This window comes from Artemia sp. Qi Xiang Cuo, chromosome 1 (assembly GCF_049724085.1).
Source record: "Artemia sp. Qi Xiang Cuo chromosome 1, ASM4972408v1, whole genome shotgun sequence".
Lineage (NCBI taxonomy): Eukaryota > Metazoa > Arthropoda > Branchiopoda > Anostraca > Artemiidae > Artemia > Artemia sp. Qi Xiang Cuo.
Genome location: NC_142794.1, coordinates 36,857,996 through 36,878,657, shown reverse-complemented (window position 1 = coordinate 36,878,657; position 20,662 = coordinate 36,857,996). Strand labels below are relative to the sequence as shown.

General features: G+C 35.2%; 1 protein-coding gene across 2 annotated transcripts in view; it reads right to left on the bottom strand.

Moving 5' to 3' along the window:
• The window catches only part of rho-5 (rhomboid-5), a 349,085-nt gene that overhangs the window by 258,242 nt on the left and 70,181 nt on the right, over window positions 1-20,662 (bottom strand). For both annotated transcript variants that reach the window (XM_089100907.1, XM_089100993.1), the window contains exons 4-5: window positions 18,690-18,812; window positions 14,765-14,906 (exon numbers count right to left, since the gene is read on the bottom strand). In XM_089100907.1, the coding sequence (XP_088957033.1) occupies window positions 14,765-14,906; window positions 18,690-18,812 (265 nt within the window). The remainder of the gene's footprint in view (window positions 1-14,764; window positions 14,907-18,689; window positions 18,813-20,662) is intronic.

Here is a 20,662-nt window from a genome sequence, read left to right as displayed (position 1 = left end):
CACCCAGTTATATACAGGCAAAATATCCGTCATGATTGTCATCTTTTCTTAACTTTCTACTGGCCATAGACCCGTGTTGTTTTTTTTTATTAGTTTTTTTTTCGAGATAAATTTCCCTCTTTGCCTGTTCGTGGTAGGTCAGTTTGGCTTTAAATCTTTCATATATGATTGATCTTGGATCTTCTACATCTTGACTGATGAAGCCATAGTATTTGAAGGAAAACAAAATAATATCCATACCGCATCGACAACCGAAACAATATAAATAACTATCTAAATTAGATATAAAAAATCGCTAAAATTTTACCTTAAACAGAAAAAGAAGCCCGTTTCTAAATAATTCAATAGAGCAAACCTATGAGAATAATATATATTTTTCTCCTCGAATCAACAATATTTATCAACAGAACAAGGCCATATCCAAGGGAGGTAGGAGTTTACCGGCTTTGAATTCTCCCCTCTCGAATTTTTGTTCGACTCGTAAAAACGCAATAAAAACTAATATAAACAGTTTTTTATTCCATTTTTCTAATGTTTTTTGTCCCACTCCCTCCCCCCAAAAAAATTACCATCACCACCCCTAACAAAAACCCTGGATAACCCCTTGCATCAGAATAAAATATTTTAAATATACGTTGACTCAACAACAATAGTGTATCATGACTGCCAAAACCAAAACAAAAAGTTTAGAAGAAAAGAGCTCAATTTCTTACAGGTGCTGGCAATTTTCCTTATGGAGCTTTAAGCAAAAGCCGAGTCAGAGCAACAAAGTAAATTAGTGAGCTAGGATTTTAATGAAAAACAAAGCTTAACAGAGGTTAAATGTTTAATTACTTTGAGGAGGAGGTTTAAAAGTTTTGAATCTTCGTATTGATCTTGGCTCTAGATATAATCCTTTTTTCATCATCGTTATTACCGATTAGCATAGTTCTTGCAACACTTTATAATGGTAGCAAAACCAAGTTTCCCTTGAGGAGAGTCAAATTTGTTTTCAATATTTTTCTCAATGTTTCTTCGGTCCTGCTAATTTAACGTAAGAGCTGATTAATTAGAATGGAAGCAGCCGTCAAATTGGATATTTCAATCTACGTTGAACAACAGCGGGAGACTTTAAAGCGTATAGTTACTACAAAAAAAATTAAAAATAAAAAAAGAAAGCAAAATAAGATCTGTAACCCTGGAGTGCCTTCAAAGAACTACAGATCTTTCAGAGTGATTTCAGAATCCATTTTTTTTTCAAAAAGTGAGAAAATTTGAAGTGAAGAATTGACTCACAGAAAATTAAGCAATCAATTGTTTGACGCTATTTCATGTAGACTAAACGCTATCATTTCCCGGTTCCCTCGCTGTCTTTTGTTGCTAGATAACTTTCAATATTACTTTATCCATTAAAACAAAATTTTCAGGCGTCAAACTTCAAAACTTTAATCTTCTTTAATGAAAAGTAGCTTTTTTATTACTATTATTTTCCCAAAGCGCATAAAATTTTATTAAACAAAACTTACAACTACTGACTATGGTTAAGAAATTGGAGACGGTGGTCCTACCAAATCTAACTAATCCAGAAGGAATCCTAATTTCATCTACTGCTAATCCATTTTACATCATAAAACTATATCTACTACCACTACTGCTGACAACTAGCTGCAGCACCAAGCAATCTGAACCTAATCAATCTTTACTTCCCTTTGGTTTATTTTTCTTTGCTTTTAATAGATTATCAAAGTTATCATTTCGAATTTCTCTTACAAATTTTTACTAGTCTTACAAAAATTTTGCTCAAAATTGACGCTGCTGCGAACAGGCATAAGAAGTTGTTCAAATGGGATCCCTTAAATGAGAATATTAAAAGTAGTTATGACCTGAGTGTATTTAAAAGGCTGTTGAAAAATGGATTGTTTTCCATATAGAATTTTAATTATTAAATTGACAGGATATATAATAGATAGAACAAAATCATATCAAATCATTAACATTAATATTTCAATTTTTATTTGTGTTTATTAAGGGAGTAATTGAGTGTTAAGTTAGTGGTAAGAGGACACATGATGATGTAGTACACTATGTTTTGTTTTTTTATCCCCTTCTGAGGTCATATGTAAATCGTTAATTGTTTTATTTTATGGATTCATCTGATTATCCCTCTGATACCTGATTCGTCTGATACCTGACGATTTTATGATTTTAATTATTGAATTGTATTTTTTTGTATTGATGTTTGTTAAGGAAGTAGTTGGGTGTTAAGTCGATGGTAAGAGGGCATATGATGTTGTAGTATGCTTTGTTTTGGTTTTAAAACCCCTTTTGAGGTTAATGTAAATCGTTTATTGTTTTATTTTATGGATTCGTCCGATTATCCCTCCTGATACCTTATTCGTCTGATATCTGATGATTTTATGATTTTAATGATTTAATTGTATTGATGTTTGTTAAGAAAGTAGTTGGGTGTTAAGTTAGTGGTAAGAGGGCACATGATGTTGTAGTACGCTTTGTTTTTTTTAGTCCCCTTCTTAGGTTATTGTAAATCGTTTTTTGTTTTATTTTGTGGATTCGTCTGATTACCCCTCTGATACTTGATTCGTCTGATACCTGATGATTTTATGATTTTAATGATTTAATTGTATCGTTTTGTATTGATGTTTGTGAAGGAAGTAGTTTGGTGTTAAATAGGTGGTAAGAGGGTACATGACGTTGTAGTGTGCTTTGTTTTGTTTTTTTATTCCCTTTCTGAGGTTAATGTAAATCATTTTTGGTTTTATTTCGTAGATTCGTCTGATTATCCCTATGATACCTGATTCGTCAGATGCCTGATGATTTTATGATTTTAATGATTTAATTGTATTTTTTTATTATTGATGTTTGTTAAAGAAGTAGTAGGATATTAAGGTAGTGGTAAGAGGGTACATGATGTTGTAGTATGCTTTGTTTGGTTTTTTAATCTCCTTCTGAGGTTAATGTAAATCGTTTATTGTTTTATTTCGTGGATTCGTCTGATTACCTTCTGAAACCTGATTCGTCTGATACCTGATGACTTTATGATTTTAATGATTTAATTGTATTTTTTGTATTGATGTTTGTGAAGTAAGTAGTTTGGTGTTAAATAGGTGGTAAGAGGGCACATGATGTTGTAGTATGCTTTGTTTTGTTTTTTAATCCTTTTCTGAGGTTAATGTAACTCATTGTTTGTTTTATTTCGTAGATCCGTCTGATTATCACTATGATACCTGATTAGTCAGATACCTGATTATTTTATAATTTTAATGACTTAATTCCATTATTGTTATTGATGTTTGTTAAGTAAGTAGTTGGGTGTTAAGTTAGTGGTAAGAGGGCACATGATGTTGTAGTATGCTTTGTTTTGTTTTTGAAACCTCTTCTGAGGTTAATATAACTCGTTTTTTGTTTTATTTTGTAGATTCGTCTGATTATCTCTATGATACCTGATTAATCACATACCTGATGATTTTATGATTTTAATGGTTTAATTCCATTATTGTTATTGATGTTTGTTAAGGAAGTAATTGGGTGTTAAGTTAGCGGTAAGAGGGCACATGATGTCGTAGTAAGCTTTGTTTTGTTTTTTAATCCCCTGCTGAGGTTAATGTAAATCGTTTATTGTTATATTTTGTAGATTCGTCTGATTATCCCTGTGATACCTGATTCGTTTGATACCTGATGATTTGATGATTTTAATGATTTAATTGTATTTTTTGCATTGATGTTTGTTAAAGAAGTAGTTGGGTGTTAAGTTAGTGGTAAGAGGGTACATGGTGTTGTAGTATGCTTTGTTTTGTTTTTTAAACCCCTTCTGAGGTTAATGTAACGAGTTGTTTGTTTTATTTTGTAGATCCGTCTGATTATCCCTATGATACCTGATGATTTTATGATTTTAATGGTTTAATTCCATTATTGTTATTGATGTTTGTTAAGGAAGTAGTTGGGTGTTAAGTTAGTGGTAAGAGGGCACATGATGTTGTAGTATGCTTTTTTTTGTTTTTGAATCCCCTTCTGAGGTTAATGTAACTCGTTTTTGTTTTTTATTTTTTTGTAGATTCGTCTGATTATCCCTATGATACCTGATTGATCAGATACCTGATGATTTTATAATTTTAATGGTTTAATTCCATTATTGTTATTGATGTTTGTTAAGGAAGTAGTTGGGTGTTAAGTTAGTGGTAAGAGGGCACATGATGTTGTAGTATGCTTTGTTTTGTTTTCTAATTCCCCTACTGAGGTTAATGTAAAGCGTTTATTGTTATATTTTGTGGATTCGTCTGATTATCCCTGTGATACCTGATTCGTCTGATACCTGATGATTTGATGATTTTAATGATTTAATTGTATTTTTTGTATTGATGTTTGTTAACGAAGTAGTTGGGTGTTAAGTTAGTGGTAAGAGGGTACATGATGTTGTAGTATGCTTTGTCTTGTTTTTAATTACCCTTCTGAGGTTAATGTAAATCATTTGTTGTTTTATTTTGTAAATTTGCCTGATTATCTCTCTGATGCCTGATTCGTCTGATACCTGATGATTTTATGATTTTAATTATTTAATTGTATCTTTTTGGTATTGATGTTTATCAAGGAAGTATTTGTGTGTTCAGTTAGTGGTAAGAGGGCACATGATGTTGTATTATGCTTTGTTTTGTTTTTTAATCCCCTTCTGAGGTTAATGTAAATCGTTTTTTTTGTTTTATTTTGTGAATTCGTCTGATTATCCCTCTGATACCTGATTCGTCTGATACCTGATGATTTGATGATTTTAATGATTTAATTGTATTTTTTGTATTGATGTTTGTTAAGTAAGTAGTTGGGTGTTAAGTTAGTGGTAAAAGGGTACATGGTGTTGTAGTATGCTTTGTCTTGTTTTTAATCCCCTTCTGAGGTTAATATAAATCGTTTTTTGTTTTATCTTGTGGATTCGCCTGATTATCTCTCTGATACCTGATTCGTCTGATACTTGATGATTTTATAATTTTAATTATTTAATTGTATTTTTCTTGTTATTGATGTTTGTTAAAGAAGTAGTTGTGTGTTAAGTTAGTGGTAAGAGAGCACATGATGTTGTAGTATGCTTTGTACTTTCTTTCTGATGAAACTTCTTAGTTCTATTTTTTTTTTTTTTTATAACATAAATGATGATCAATAGTAGTGTAAGCTAAGCTTCTGGTTGCTACCAAATATACTTCTGGATTGAAGATAGTCAGTAAATTTTAAAAATTTTGAAAACAGCAGCTTCCTTCACCTTAGTCATTTCCAGAAAATTGAAAGGCTTCCTTTTGTTGTTCCAGTACTGAGGGACTTAACCTTGAGGGATACCAGTTGCTTGAGACAGTACCATTAGGGTTCACTAACTGATAAACCGTTCTAGAATAACTTCCCCTATCAAGAGATAGAACAGCAACTGTTGACAAACCTTTCCCGAGACAGTCTCGAACTTAAGTGGCTTAGTACAAATTTCACTTCCACTTGGTCGGCTTTATTAAAATCTGACAAGTTTTCACTTTAGTCTCTCTTTCTTAATCATACCTCTTTTAGGTCTGAGGTAAGATCGATTTAGAAGAAAACTTGTCAGATTCAGATGATGTACTGAAATAAGAATGAGAAGAGGTTCATCTGTTGACACTGAGAAAGAAAACAAAAAAAAAATAACGGAAGAACGAGAAAAAACTTGCTAGATGATTAACCAAGAAATATAATGGAGAATCGGATTGGTGCTCGACATGCTCAGTCAAACTTTCATATGAAGAAGGGTAGACATGTTCAAGAAAACATTCCCAGTCAGAGAAACACAAGAATAACCTCAAAGCCTTAAATTCAGTTTCAAAGCATACAACTCAGTTGCTGGGGTTTGTATCAAATGATGCAGGACGAGATTCAGAGGCAAAAATTGCAGTACTTCTTATTGACAACAATTTACCTTGCATGATGGTTGACAAGTTAGTCCCATTACTGAAAAATATGCCACTTAAGAATGTTACTGATGAATTAAGATTGGGTAAGCAGAAAGTGACAAACATAGTCCGCCAGGGCCTGTCAGTGTACTATAAGGACATGCTGGTCGAGTCCCTGAAAAAGAACCGTTTTGCAATCATAATTGACGAGACGACTGATGTTGCAACAACTAAACAATTGGCCATCTGTGTTAGTTTTTCGAGAGAGAATTTGGAAATAGAGGTGGGTTTAATTGAGTTATGAAATGCCCTAACGGAACTGTGGAAATGCTGTTCTAAAGACTGAGGAATTATCTGCAGATCCTGGAAAAGATGAAATTCCAGTTACCAAATGGATTGGTTTCTGCAGCGACACTGCAAGGGTTATGATGGGGACCCATCATTCTGTTTCTTCACATATAAAGGAAAACTACCCGCGGGTTACTGTTGCGAAGCGTGGTTGCCGCTAGATCTATCTTGTGGCATATTATGTATGTAAAAAGCTTCCGAAATCTTAGGAAGATCTATGCAGGAAAACTTATAATCATTTTGCGAACAGTACAAAACGAGTCAGCGCTTTCGGAGAGTTCCAGGACTTTTGCAATATAGTCCGACTGAAAATTCCTAAACCTGGACAAACAAGACGGCTCTCAGTTTATGCCTGTGTAAGACGAATTCGTCAGCTTTGGAAACCCCTGAAGCATTATTTCAAGAATTTGGCATTTTAGGACTCCAGGTATGGAAAGATCTTCTGACGAATGCACTAAAAAACCTGCTTATGAAAGTCATGATAATGTTTATGAAATACATCCTTGGATTATTAACAAAGTTAAATACGATGTTCCAAGCAGATGCCCCACTGTTTCATGTTTTGAAAGAAGAGACAATGAAACTTGTAAAGACTCCGTCGCTAAATTTCATGATCACCAAGTATGTTCAAGGAAAGGGATTAACCGTTGATCCTGAAAACAGTTCGCAGCACCTCCCTCTGAAAAATATTTACCTCGGTTTAGATTCAGCAGAAGAAATTGTCAAGTTTACCAGTGACGCGGAAACTAGTGATCAGCCAGACGACGAAAAGGAAAAACTAAAAGCTGAGACTGAAAAATTGTATTTGCCAGCTCGCGAGATTTATAAAGAGGCTATGGTTCAGATACAGAAAATATTTAGTTTTGATGATGATATCTATGAGGTGGTTAGTTTTATTGAACCGAAAAACGCTAAGTCACTAAGCCCAACCACCCATGCCCCATATCTAAGATGCTACTCGCTACCAGGGTGGTCGAGAAGTGCCATTGACAAAGAGTGGCTGGAACATTCAGAGTGTCAACGACGATAAATTAGTGACAATGACAGCGGTGGATAATTGGAAATCGACTTTGAGTGCGAGGGACCACCGTGGAAACAAACGCTTTCCGAACTTAGAAAAGTTTGTACAATACTTGTTCCCCTTGCCATTTCCGATCGTAGCATCAGAAAGACTGTTCAGTTTAAGAGCAAAAATTAATATGAGTAGAGGTGACAGTCCCCATGCCTTCTCAAGACCAGAACATAATTTACACTTTACTGAAAACAAAATGTATTTTAAATGTCTACACTTTTTTACTTTAGCAAATAGACAGGTCCTGAAAGTGTAAGGAATAAATGTCAGTATATGTATATTAAACTGAGGATTTACGGTCATTTTTTTTATTTCAGTAAAGTGCAAATAATATTCTAGTCTTGAGAAGACATGGGGGTTGTCAGGCCTACTCATGTAATTTTTGCTCGCTTTTGAGTTTGACTCGTTTATTTACTGTAATTTCTGTTCATTTTGAATTTCATTTATTTATTGATGGTGATTTGTGGTAGTTTTACGCTTGGGAGGTTATTTGACTTTATTTATGCTCATTTTTGGCTTAGTGGAGCTCTTTGCTTTTCTTTGAAAAACTTTTTTTTGTCGAAAAGGTTTTCTAATTAATCCAGAGGAAAAGGGGGGTCGCTTTGTTTGGTTTCTAGGCTGAATACTTTGTCAAGGCAGAAACAATCAGATCCAGGGCGTGGTTTTGGGGCACATGCCCCCCCCCAGAAGATCAAAATATTATATACAGGGTCAGAGGGGTGAAAAACACCAATAGGGGAGCCAAATAGGCTTTTTTTCAATAGGCTTTTTTCCACCCCTGAGTCATCATCGTCCATTTTTTAAAGATATGAATTATCGAGAAATTTTAATTCAGAATTCTGAATATTTCTTCAGAATTCTGAAGCTTCACTACTGGCTCTTTCCCAACCAAAATCTCCCTTTGCAGAATTCAAAGAAATTCTGCTGATAGTAACGCAAGATTAAAAAAAATACTATTAAAGGGTAACATCATGAAGGCTCTTCCTTGCAACACGCATGATCGAACCACCGTTTCCAAGATGGTAAGCGTGGCCTTATCCATTGCGCTGTTACAAGGTACACACTTCAATGTTTTAATGAGAAACTTTAATTCAATCTTTAATGTGTTCTTACAGGTCAAGGAGCCTTTGGGGGGGGGGGAGGATCATGAAAGATGTATATTATAATGTGTCCTTACAGGCCAAGGAGCCTTTAGAATAGTGTATTATTCTATTGTATGCTCATTTCATAGTAAATTAATATTATCTTAATTTTAACTTTTTCAAGGTTTGTATCTGTTTCAATTGATGATCCTATGTAGTTTTGTATTTACAGTTTTAATGTGGGTTCAATCAAGAGCGGATCCAGGGAGTGGTTTTTAGGGCACGTACCCCCCCCCCCCCAGAATACGGCAGAGGTAAAAACATGAGTAATAACATGAATTGGGGAGTCAGTAAATTTAAAATGTCTTTCTTACTCATAAAGTCTTAGAATAACATACCAAACATTTTAAATGCAAAAAATGCCACACATACTTAAAAATACAACTTTCATACATTAAAAATTGGCAGTGAATTCAATATTCAACAAGATTCCTGGTATTTATCGCGTCTTCAATACTTTCCAATTTCCTTTGGAAGCTTTCTCTTGATTATAAGTCTATACCAGTTTCCTGTTCTCTTTATATGCAACTTAAGGGCACCCAGGAAACCGTTCTCTGAGTAACAAACCAACTGAACCCTGCCACCTGTTAGCTAACTGATCCAGAGGAAAGGGAGCGGTCTCTTAGTTTTGTTACTAGACCGTATGCTTTGTCAAGTCAGAAATGATGTAGTCTATAATAATGTCTTTTGCCTTAGGTGAAGAGAATAAATTACAAGAATCAAAATATTGAAATAGAAACAAAGATATCGACAAAAATAGTCTACTCACAGCTTTTAGTAGCCTTGAGGAGATCAAATTTTAGACAAAGCAAAAAAGAGACTTTAGGGACTAAACTCAATTTTAGAGAGTAATAAGAGCCTTCGCTTGATTTTAGGGACTTCATAAAAGCCTGAGAATAGCTAATATTCACCAATGAATTGAAATATAGGAGATTTCCCTCATCACGACTGAGGAAAAGAATAGTTGCATAGAAGGAAATTACAACAATAAAGCAAGAAGATCCTAAATTGAGCTCTCCGTTACCAGAACAAAAGATACTTTAAAAGTTTAATGCTTCATTAAGCTCAGAATGAAAAATTGACTAGTTGTTGCCCAGCTGAGGAACGAATGGAAAGGTTTTTTTGCAATCTTGAGCGACACAAATGGCCCTGAAAATTCTAAGATCTAAATGTCTTAAGTAAGCAATTTATTTTTACTGCTTCCTCTCTCCTTACTTTATTGTGTTCCTCTTTCAGAACAAAACAAAACAAATAAGGTAGGATGAAAGATGGGAGATTAATAATAAGATGGATGAAAAAATTATTAGCTATTTATTTTTTTCTGTTTAGTTATTGTTAAAATGTCGGAGGTTTCAAAAATTCCGAATTATATAAACCTTAGTTAAAATGGCATGTATAATTCTACGGTATATGAGAATTTCTAGCATAATAATTAATATTAAGGCATATATAACAATTTCTGGGATGTTCCAGTTCATGGTCCATCTTCTATTAATTCCTTTGATCTTTATTATTTTTACTAGCCTGTAAAGTATTTGTTAGGGGGGCTACTAATAAACAAAGAGCAAGCTGCTCAAAAATCTTTTGGGTTCTTTACGTTTACTTTCACAACCCTTGTTGTTAATGTTTTAGATAAAAATTCAGGGAAGGGAGGAGGGGGACAATTGAGAAAAGAATACTTAAAACTAAGTTCATTAACGCAATAGCAGTCAAAGGACGGTCAAAAAATTTCTGAAGTATATCTTAAAACCGATGAAATGACTTATTTAAAAAAAATCATCAATGTTGACTTGCTAACTTAACTTAATAAGTGTTTGATTTACACTAAACAAACAAATATATCGAAAGCCAGAAGCGAACTTGTTTATAGACTTAGACATATTTATTAAACTTACTCTTTTTAGCACTAAAAACACTAATACCAAGGGTTTTTACAAATACGGCGAAGTTAAATAACAAATACAACAACAAGAAATGAATTAAAAAACCGTATTACTTCTCTTAGGAATTGTTGACCATGTCTGTAAAAAAGGGGACAAAAGAATGCTGGCAGCGAGTCGTACAGCATGTCACTGGATTGAGCTTGTATTGTCTCCGGTTACGAGACGTAACGGGGGCTAGCGGGGGCAGGATCGTCTTGTGTTTGCTGCTACGGAGCAGGAAATGGCCTACCTGGCAAAAAAGTCTCTGACGGCGGTTAAAAAGCGACTCGAGGCCAAGAACCTTAAGCGCATTGTCATAAATAGTGAAGGCCTGACCCAGCATAATCTTACAAGTCCGTATTTGGATAGCTTCGATATCTTGACACATCCCAGCACTCAACTGTACACTAGTGCCCCACACTGGGCACCCTTATTCAATGATGTGTAGGATATAAGTATTGAAGGCAAGCTTTATGGAATTTTCACTCAACCCGAACTGCTTCATGGTAATCATTGACTGCAGCGCTGCATGCCCTTTTCGCATAAGTTCACTAACGTGGTTGTTGAACTTGTAATCAACGGAGAAAACTACCCCAAGAATTTTCTCACTGCCAACTGTTTTAAACAAGGTAGTGGGCTCCTGAAAGTCCGATTTAAGAGGGTTGAAAAACAACACCTTGCACTTCTGCTCATTGAGGGTAAGGCTAGCTTGCTCGCATTCATGCTGAAAAACCGTGGGTAGACTAGGATCAAAACGGCAGATCTCTGATTGGCCTTGTAATAAATATTTGAGTAAGAATGACAGATCATCAACGAATTTATATCTGTCCTTGAAAGTAAGCAGGATAAAGTTAATCACAGCGAGGAAAATAATTCTGGGTAGTTTAGTGCCCTGAGGGGCATCACAAGTGATTGGGAGAAATGCAGAATTTGAATCGTCTTCGCTAAGAGCGAAAACGCCCTGCTCCCGCTGGGAAAGAAAATTAGCGACTAGACGCAGCAAGTCACTTTTGGCGCCCATTTCACTTAGGTTATTGAGGCGATAATGTGTTTGATGAGATCGAAGGCTTTTCTGTAATCAGCGAGGGCCAAGTCTACGAAGCTGTTCCCTTTCTTGAGCCACGATAGAATGTCGTCATACAAACGCACTAAGTACACTGACGTGTTGGAGCCACTGAGGCATCCGTACTGGAAAGGGTCTATATTTGGTTCTATATCACTCATCAGCAGTCTTGCAACGAAGGTCTCTGTTACCTTGGCCATGCAGGGAGTCAGCGAGATAGGCCTTAAGCCATCGCATGATTTTGGCGGGGATTTCTTAGGGATCACCAGGGGTTTTTGGATTTTTTCCAGGGGTTGGGAAATTTACCGAGTGTTATGCAAAGGTTGATGATACTAGCGAGAGGGGTAGCAAGGAAGGGCGCAAATTCACGAAGGAGACACACTGGGATTTCTCCAGGATATGAGGACTGCAGCTAGTTCCTTTTGTGAGAAACTCGGGTAAGTGGTGCAAATACCAGCAAAAAACCATTAACCTCAGTTGCTGTTACTTAAGTGTCGTCCTCTTTCAGGATTTTTAAGTGAGGATCACGGGTTTTACCTGTTAACCTTTTCACTGAATCATGCCATTTTAAACACCCTTTAAAAAATATACCCTTTACATAGCCATCACCAAAAAAAGAAAATGAACAAAAGAAAAACAGGCGAAGGAAAAAAGAAAATATTTTAAAATAAAAAGTACAATAAAATAAAAATTAAATAAAGTAAAATTAAAATGACATTAAAATAAAAATAAAGAAAATGATTAAAAATTAGACTGTCTCACTCTACGTGGTGTGATATTTCTAAAGACCTCAAAAAAGGCTATCGTGATTACCTCTCTCAGTACCACCCTCTAAAGAAACAAAAAAGAATAAAAAAAAATACAATCTTCGAGTTACAGCATGAGGGTGCAATATCTGAGATTTTTGTCTGTTTACGTGTTCGTGGAGAACACAACCAGCCAAAAATATTTCATTGAAATATTGCGGCAATAATCTACGCTGATATTTAAAAATAAAATACGCTGGGTAGTTTTTAGACACTCCAGATAAGGGAATAACAAGTCGTTCGACATATCTCTGTCTCACTGATCGCACAAATGGGAAATAAACAGTTTGAAAAAGTACTTGGCCAAAAAAATTGGTAAAAAGCTATAATTTTTTTATTTTGAGAATGAGGACGACCGATCACATCCATTCCCGCAGTACACTATTTTTAGTGTTTTATACAGCATTCTTACGGTATTTCCAAAAAGCCCAGTTTCATTTGATCTCCTGGCTTCAAAGGTCATACTACCGCACGGCAAAGCAATCCTTCCTCAACATATATGCAATCTAAAGAAATTGAACGATTACTATAGAATGGTTAAAGTGCAGTTATTAAACCCAGCAGCAGATAAAACATAGTTGACGAATTGAGGCGATGAAATAACTCATTTTTTTAAATCGTCGACAAGGAAACTCGATCAGGCAACAGGGGTATAGAACTAGGAAGCTATAGACAATCTGTGCAGTAATAGCAACGGTGAAACCCAATAGCAGATAAAACAGTGTTGACGAATTTTAGAAACATATCGTTGAGGCGATGAAATAACTTCTTTATTGGACCGTCGACAAGGAAACGCGATCAGGGAACAGGGGTAAAGAACTACAAAACGACTGACATTGTGACATAAGGCTTGACAAGTAAAAAGCTGGTGAAAATACACCTAAAACACAAAAATGAATTTCCTAGATGACCACCAAAATCTATTGAAAATTATAAAATTTAATTCAGTTGAATTCATTAGCTACTAAAGCAGACAAAAGAACAAAAAAAAGAGAGGAACAAAAGAAAAAAATCAAAGAACAACGAAGAGACATAGTAAAAGTAAACCAAATTAGAACGAGTAACATTAATGAACCAGAAAGAAGATACAGAAAAGCAAGAAAAAACTATAAGAAAGTTACGATGTTTCGAATTATTTTTTTTATCTTGAGCTTACAGTACAACCAGACAGGAGAGCTCAATTTGGTATCAATTCTCCCATAGACGAATCCTCATTCCTTTTGTGGCTTTCAACTGGTGAATTGAAAAAGGCAAATAGTCATGGCTCTATACAAGAAACAGAAATACAAGTTTAAATTTCGTGCATAAAATTATGTCAGTTTTTTTCGTACTAGGAACTATCAACAGCTGATTAAAAAGTAAGTCATTTTTTTTTTTTTTGCAGCTATGTTCTTCTCGAATCTTTAATGCATATTCCTTAATATATGAAATTTAATAGCTGATTTCCGTCTCAAGGTAATTAACCACTTAAAATAACCGAATAAAATGCCGAATAAAAAATGCCGAATAAAAAATTTATTCGGCAATCAGCAAGGGAAAGAGGTTACTCTTTTCAAACTATACAGACATTGCTTCGAGACAGAGCCTCAACGGCGCATATGGAAGTCAAATTACTGTCAAGCGGTCTCTAACAAAGACTATGACATTCGTATGGGGCATGCGGAGATTATATTGACTTGGTATTAAGATTGACCAGATCCTTATAAAGTCTTTGGAATGATAGAGCAGATCTTCAGATCGGTGGGGGTAATAACAGTAGTGTGGATGGTGTATCTCCAGGTAGGATTGGAAAGCCTTTCATGCTGTTCGGCACCTTGAATTGTAAAATGTACCTCACCATGCTGAAAGCCGAAATCTGGACAGTTGCCAACATCTGGGAGAAAACTCATGACTTAATTTTTATGCAAGATGAAGCTCCTCCACATTTTACTGCTGACCTTCGTGAATGAGCATTTGAACAATGAACATTTTCCTCAAAGATGGTAAGGTCGACATGGCTTAAGGGACGGGTAGTACCCCTGGCTCAAGATTTTATATATTTTTTCTTTCGGATTGTCTAAAGCAGCTAGACAACTATATGAAACCAAACCCTTTCTAAGACCTATAAGGACGATACAATAAGCTATTTCTACCATGTTGCAAGAGTTGCAGTAAAAATCCATCGAAGCAAAGCCTTAGAAGAAGAAGAAGAAGAAGAAGAAGAAGAAGAAGAAGAAGAAGAAGAAGAAGAAGAAGAAGAAGAAGAAGAAGAAGAAGAAGAAGAAGAAGAAGAAGAAGAAGAAGAAGAAGAAGAAGAAGAAGAAGAAGAAGAAGAAGAAGAAGAAGAAGAAGAAGCTGGAATGTTTGAATATTGAATCTCAATAAAGACTCATGTTATACATGTTCTTTGCACATTAAGTTAAAAAAGAAAAAAATACTGCTTCATAAATACACTACATAAATACTACTATTTTTAAATAGGGAGTGACTGTCTAGTTATTATGTATATCTACTTATTGTCACAAAAAGTGAACTTACCTCTGTCACGGCTACTAAGCCATTCCAGGTCATGGCAGTTATGGAATCCTTCCTAAACTCTTCAGGAAGCAAAGGCATTGAAGCTGGAAGGATGCTGCTATCAACAGTGTCCCCCATTGATCCAAGTCGACGACCAGCATCCTGAAAATAGCAGTATCTCATTTTCATATTTTGCTTAAATTCCGTCCCTTAGAGAGCAAATGTTGATAATCACGGTCCAGCAAAGGCTAAAAACATCACTTCAAAATAACGATAAAGACGTACAGTAAAATCTTTATTCCAGTGACGGGATGATCAATTGAAAGTTGAATATCTGATATTTTTTAAGTATCTTGGATATTTATCCAATTTACACGACAATTCCAGATCTTGGCTGGAGTCTTGGCAGGAACCTATGTGAGGTGTGGAAGCTGAGGCTCTTTCAAAATTTATTTTACGATTCTAGTTTTACAATTTGTCTTATCGATGAGTTTTTTTAGTAAGTTTGATTTCTTTTTATTTGTTTTATATTATATTTCGCTGATGACAGGTGTCACATATACAGCCGAAATATTCGTTTAAGTTGTATTCACAGTGTTATTTACTACTTTCAAAAATTTCTTCGTTACCTTTGAATTCTGCTATCAAATTGAAAAAGAAAGCCAAGTTTTATTAAGTTTATGGTACAGCAGTGAAAGAGGGCCTACCGCAGCCATTTTGCTCTTGGGTGGCTTTATAACATGACAAGTAGTTAATAGGGGAGTAAACAATTGCTTCTCAGACCATCCTTTCTTTAATATTTAATCAAAGTCATAAAATAAGCGAAAGAAAATCAATGAGGAAAAGATATACACACCCCTCTGTAGTATACCCACAAATATGAACTTTGATGAAACAGTCTTTACTTCCAAAATTACAAAAAAAAAAATTCTTTCAATCCGATGATAAATAATTTAGCAACAGCTCCAGGGTAAATAAAACGTTGTCCAACACTCGATACGCAATCAAAAATATCGCCACTCAGCTGTATCGTACCAGCTGAGCCGTTCCTAGGTTTGATGGTGTCAGGGGAAAAATTAGTTACAAAGCCCCCTCGCGGCTGAAATATAAGTAGAAAAAAGCCGAATCAAAGCGAAAATTTTTATTAAAGTGGGTAACTGAAACCCCCCCCCCCAGTCACCCCGCCAGGGGAAGCTGCTCCGGTCACCCCCCCCCCCGCCTTGAAAGGCTTTGTGTACCAGTGGACCAATAGTAATGAAAAGCTTCGCCATTCTCAGTACAACAATATTACCTTTATTTTATCTAATTCTAGATATACTTCCAGCTTCCTGTGAGAGCCAAAGGTTCTCTACATATATTTTATTTTTTTTAGTGCTAGCATTGAAAAGCTCAAAACAGTTCACACCTAAATAAATAAAAGAGCTATAGAGAAATACAACTTAAAGTCGACTTTAACTCGGTTCTGTCAAATTCCGAAAGGCGGTTGTGCCATTTACCAGTTCGATTGTAAAACCAATAGTAACGAATGTACAAAATAGTCGACCCCATCTCCAGAATAAAGTAGTATCCAAGATACAATCATGTACCTTGGTAGTAGTAGGAGAGGTTCAGTGGTTAATAGGACTTTCAGCAAAATTCTGATCGAAGATACGCTAATAATTAAATTTTACTTATTACTTTCTACTTCATTATAAGAGAAACCGGTCCCGTCTAAGTGATCATGATTTTGTGAATTATGTACCACTGTGAATTGTGAATCGTGAATTATCAAATGTGTACCACTTGTTGAGTTAAAATAAATTCAATGCTGACTAGGTCATCTGATGCAGCATTGATCTTTTCGACTAGGATTTAAAACTGATTTGTTATTTGAATCTAGAGTTACGTATTTTTGATCAGGTAAATAATCAAATTGTTTGGAGAGCATAATTTTGAGTCACTAATGGATATATGATATCCATTTTGTGATATATGATATTGATATATGATAAAAATGGATACATGATATCAATTTTTATGATATCAAGTATGCTTTATTTTTATGAGTCTTTTCTTTTTTATTTCTTTTCAATAGAATCCCCAGTGAAACTAGTCCATGACCAGCGTTCTAAAAAAATAGCAAAGTTTTTCCACATTTTTGCAAAAGCAAGCCTTGTGTTTCGTTACTCTTCTAGAGGAAAGAAATGCTGCAAAATTTATATTAAATCAATCGCTAGCAAGGTCACTAAAAAAAAAGCAATAGAAACAAACAGTCGCATGTTTACTCCCAGGATAAGAATGGGGAGTTCAATCAAACAGTTCGTGGGAACGAACTGTAAGTAAGGAGCGACTAGGCCCAATAGTAGCCGAAACTTTCAAAAAAATGAATTTTGACAACAATCATTCCATAAAAAGAATTGGCCTTTTGTGCTGGTTCCAAATATACAAAATTCATTAAATTTAATGGTACCCAACAAAAACCATGAGCTTGAGAAAATCTGAGAAAAAAAAAGAAACACGCATGTGTCTCTTTTTTTTTTTTTTTTTTTTTTTTTTTTTTTGCTTTCCCAGGGTGATCGTATGGAACCAGTGATCCTAAAAGATTGGGAGAGGACTCATTTGATAGACAATTAAAACTCAAATTCCCTTTATAAGTGACTGAAAAGACTAGAGGGAAGACAGCCCCCTCCCACGTCCCTGTTCCCTCAAAGTCGTCCGATCAAAATTTTGAGATAGAAATTGTTCAGCAAATGTGAAACGTCCCAAAACGATGTGTGTCTATTTGTTGTTGTTTTATCCGCCAGGGTGATCGTATCGAACCAATAGTCCTCGAAGATCGGAAGAGGACTCGTTTCAACAAAAATTAAAGGCTCAAGTGTTCTTTTTAAGTGATCAAACAGATTGGAGGATAACTAGCCACACTCCCATACCCTTTTTTTCGAAGTCGGGATGCCGCTCGAAATTTTGAGATAGGTATTTGGTTGAGCATAGTTGAGAGGTCCAATAACTATGCCCCTGGCGATGACATGGCTCCCCACAGCCCCTGGGGAGAGGTATGTAAGCTATGCAATTTGCCTAATATTTACAAATAGTATTTATTATCGGAAAATATATGGATTTTTTGGGAGGGGAAGGGAATTTTCTGAAAGGACGGAGGTGATTTTTTACGTGAGAATTTTCTATGGGGAGGCAAGTTTAAAGGGGAAAATTCTACAAAGGAAATGCAAAATCGATGCGGATGTGACAAAAGTTGGGTGAGTTTGCCACGCATCATATTTTTTTATACATACATTTTTAGTTTCCAGGGGGAAAAGGGAAACTACATAACATACTTTTCCCCTACAAGGCATCAGTAAAACTGTTCGAAATTGTGGTTTTCCCATTATTTCTCAACTAAATAGTTCATTCCTTGCAAAAAAAAACTAGTTGGTTTGGGAGATACAAGCGACACATCAAAATCTAATTTTCTGTCCCAGTTTAGACGAACATCAGACAGTAAAGCTCAGTCTCCCTACAGTTACTATTAACAAGTTACATTAACAGTTACATTAACAAGTTACATTACAGTTAGATTAAATTATGTTACTATTAACAAGACCATGTAGTGAAAACTAGGTCAGATTGGGAAGGCGAACTATTAGAAAATTGATCAGGCTTCCATTCTTAAGATTTTCAAATCACTATTTATTTCATTTCATGAAATTATTGGTTTGCAAAATAAAAAAACAGGAGAATTCCTACGATTTCTTAGAGATGTGAGGTTAACAATTTACATGTGGCACTAAAAACCACTAGCCAGAACCACGGAGCATAGAGGGTTAGGACCCACTTCACCCTTTAACTTCTGGCCTTTATCTTATATGGCCTTTAACATACCCCTTTATCTGATAGTTTTAACTTCAAGAACTCAAGAGATTTGGCTATGAAAAAACAAAAATTTGCTGCTTTAAATAATTGCAACTTACCCCCCAGTTTTAACTTTCCTTTTCTCTCTGCATACCTTCGTCTCCTCTCCTCCCATTTGTTCAATTGGTCAACTTCTGTTGTTTTCTCAACACCAAGAAACATAGAGCTTTTCTTACTGATCATCCTGAAATAGATTTTTATTTACTTATTTGTCAGCAATTTCTTGAAATTTTTACTTAGCATAATAAATAAAAGTTACTATCCACTGCTTTTGGTCTCACCTTTTACATCCTTGGAGAAAAGCCAAAATAAAAGTGACAATCACAATTTAAATCTTTGAATTGGTGATTGAGATACCAATTCATCAAGTTCATGAAACAAACAGTGTTAGAAGCTAGAAAAGAATATACATTTGCTGCTGATTTTAGTGCAAATCACAATATGGAATGCGCTTGAATTCATTTTAGCATAGATTCTATCAAATTAGGATTTGGAAAAAAATATATGATCACTAACACTGTATATAATCAATATTATAAAAAAAACAAGCGCTTGATCATTTTGGTTCATAAAGAAAACTCGTAGAACCAAAAGAACCTAGACCAAGAAATATATGTTTTTTATTTATTATGCATTGAAAGATTTCTACTACTACTACTACTAATACCAACTCACCGCAGCACCTAGCAGCCTGAGGCCAGCATAACTACGCACCCTCCTCCTCCATCCCAATCTATTCAAAGCCTCTCTCTTTACACCCTCCAGGATGTTCCTATTTCCTTTAAATCTTTCTTAATGACATCCTCCCACCCCAGACGAGGACGACCTGCTTTCGGTTTAGCCCTAGACGGTTGGCCGAAAAGGACAATTTTCGGCAATCTGCCATCCTTCATCCACAGAGCGTGCCCTATCCATCTCAACCTTTCTTTCATTATAGCCCTAGAAACCGCGATTCAACCACATTTTTCGTAGAGCCTACTATTTAGAATACGGTCAGTCATCCGGGTACCCAGAATAATCCATAGGCAATTTCTCTGGAAAACATCTAGCAAATCTTCGTCCACTTTTCGGAGCGCCCATGCTTCAGAGCCATATTTGACCACTGTCGTCACTGTAGCTTCCAATGTTTATAAATTTCATGAAGCCATTCTCACTGGCCACAACAAAACTTCCACATTCAAGTAGCACAATCCCTCTCTGTCATAATTTTAGGAAGTTCAGCAGAAACTTTATAATCTTGACAGCTCAGTTATGGAAAGTACAACAGATGTACTTTTCGGAGAGATAAAGCAAATTACTCAAGCTGTACAGGAAACATCATAAGGAAAAACTCAATTCATGTCATTTATTAATGTAAAGAGATATAACGCAGAAAACTAAGGACAAGCAAATTTGTCCCAGAGGGTATACCTTAAAAAGGCATCAAAAAAGCATAAGAAAAAAGGATAAAAAAGAAGAAGCTGTCCAAACTGGAAACTGAATATTTGAATGCACTGGTGCCAATTCACGAAAATTAGGTAAATGCAAACGCATTTTTTTCAAAATGTGGGGGGACGGGAAAATTTTGTAGTTTTCCAATTTTTAACGGAAAATGCTAAAGAAGAAATTTTTCAAAGTCTAGAAGGTCCATGTCTCCCTACCCTCCCACCCCCCCCCCCCAAAAAAAAAAATTGACACCACTCTTGGAAAAAAGATTCACAGAATAGCGTTAGAAGACTGTTTAATAGATTAATCTAATTTGATACTGATTACAAATAACAATATATTGTCTAAAAAATTACGTTAGGGATGTAGTAGAGAATATCATACCAAGAGACTAAGATGAGTGACCTAAAAATTCAAACAAGCAATTTCTAGAACTCAAACAAAACAATAAGAGTTTCTACATTGGATGAATTATCAAAAGAATGAAATACATTTTCAGTTTCACACAAGTTCTCTTCGCAAATATACTGAGCCCATAAAAAACTCTCCGTCAAGTCTTGGGAGGATTCTATCAATTTTTACTTGGAATCCGGAGTGAATCATAAACAT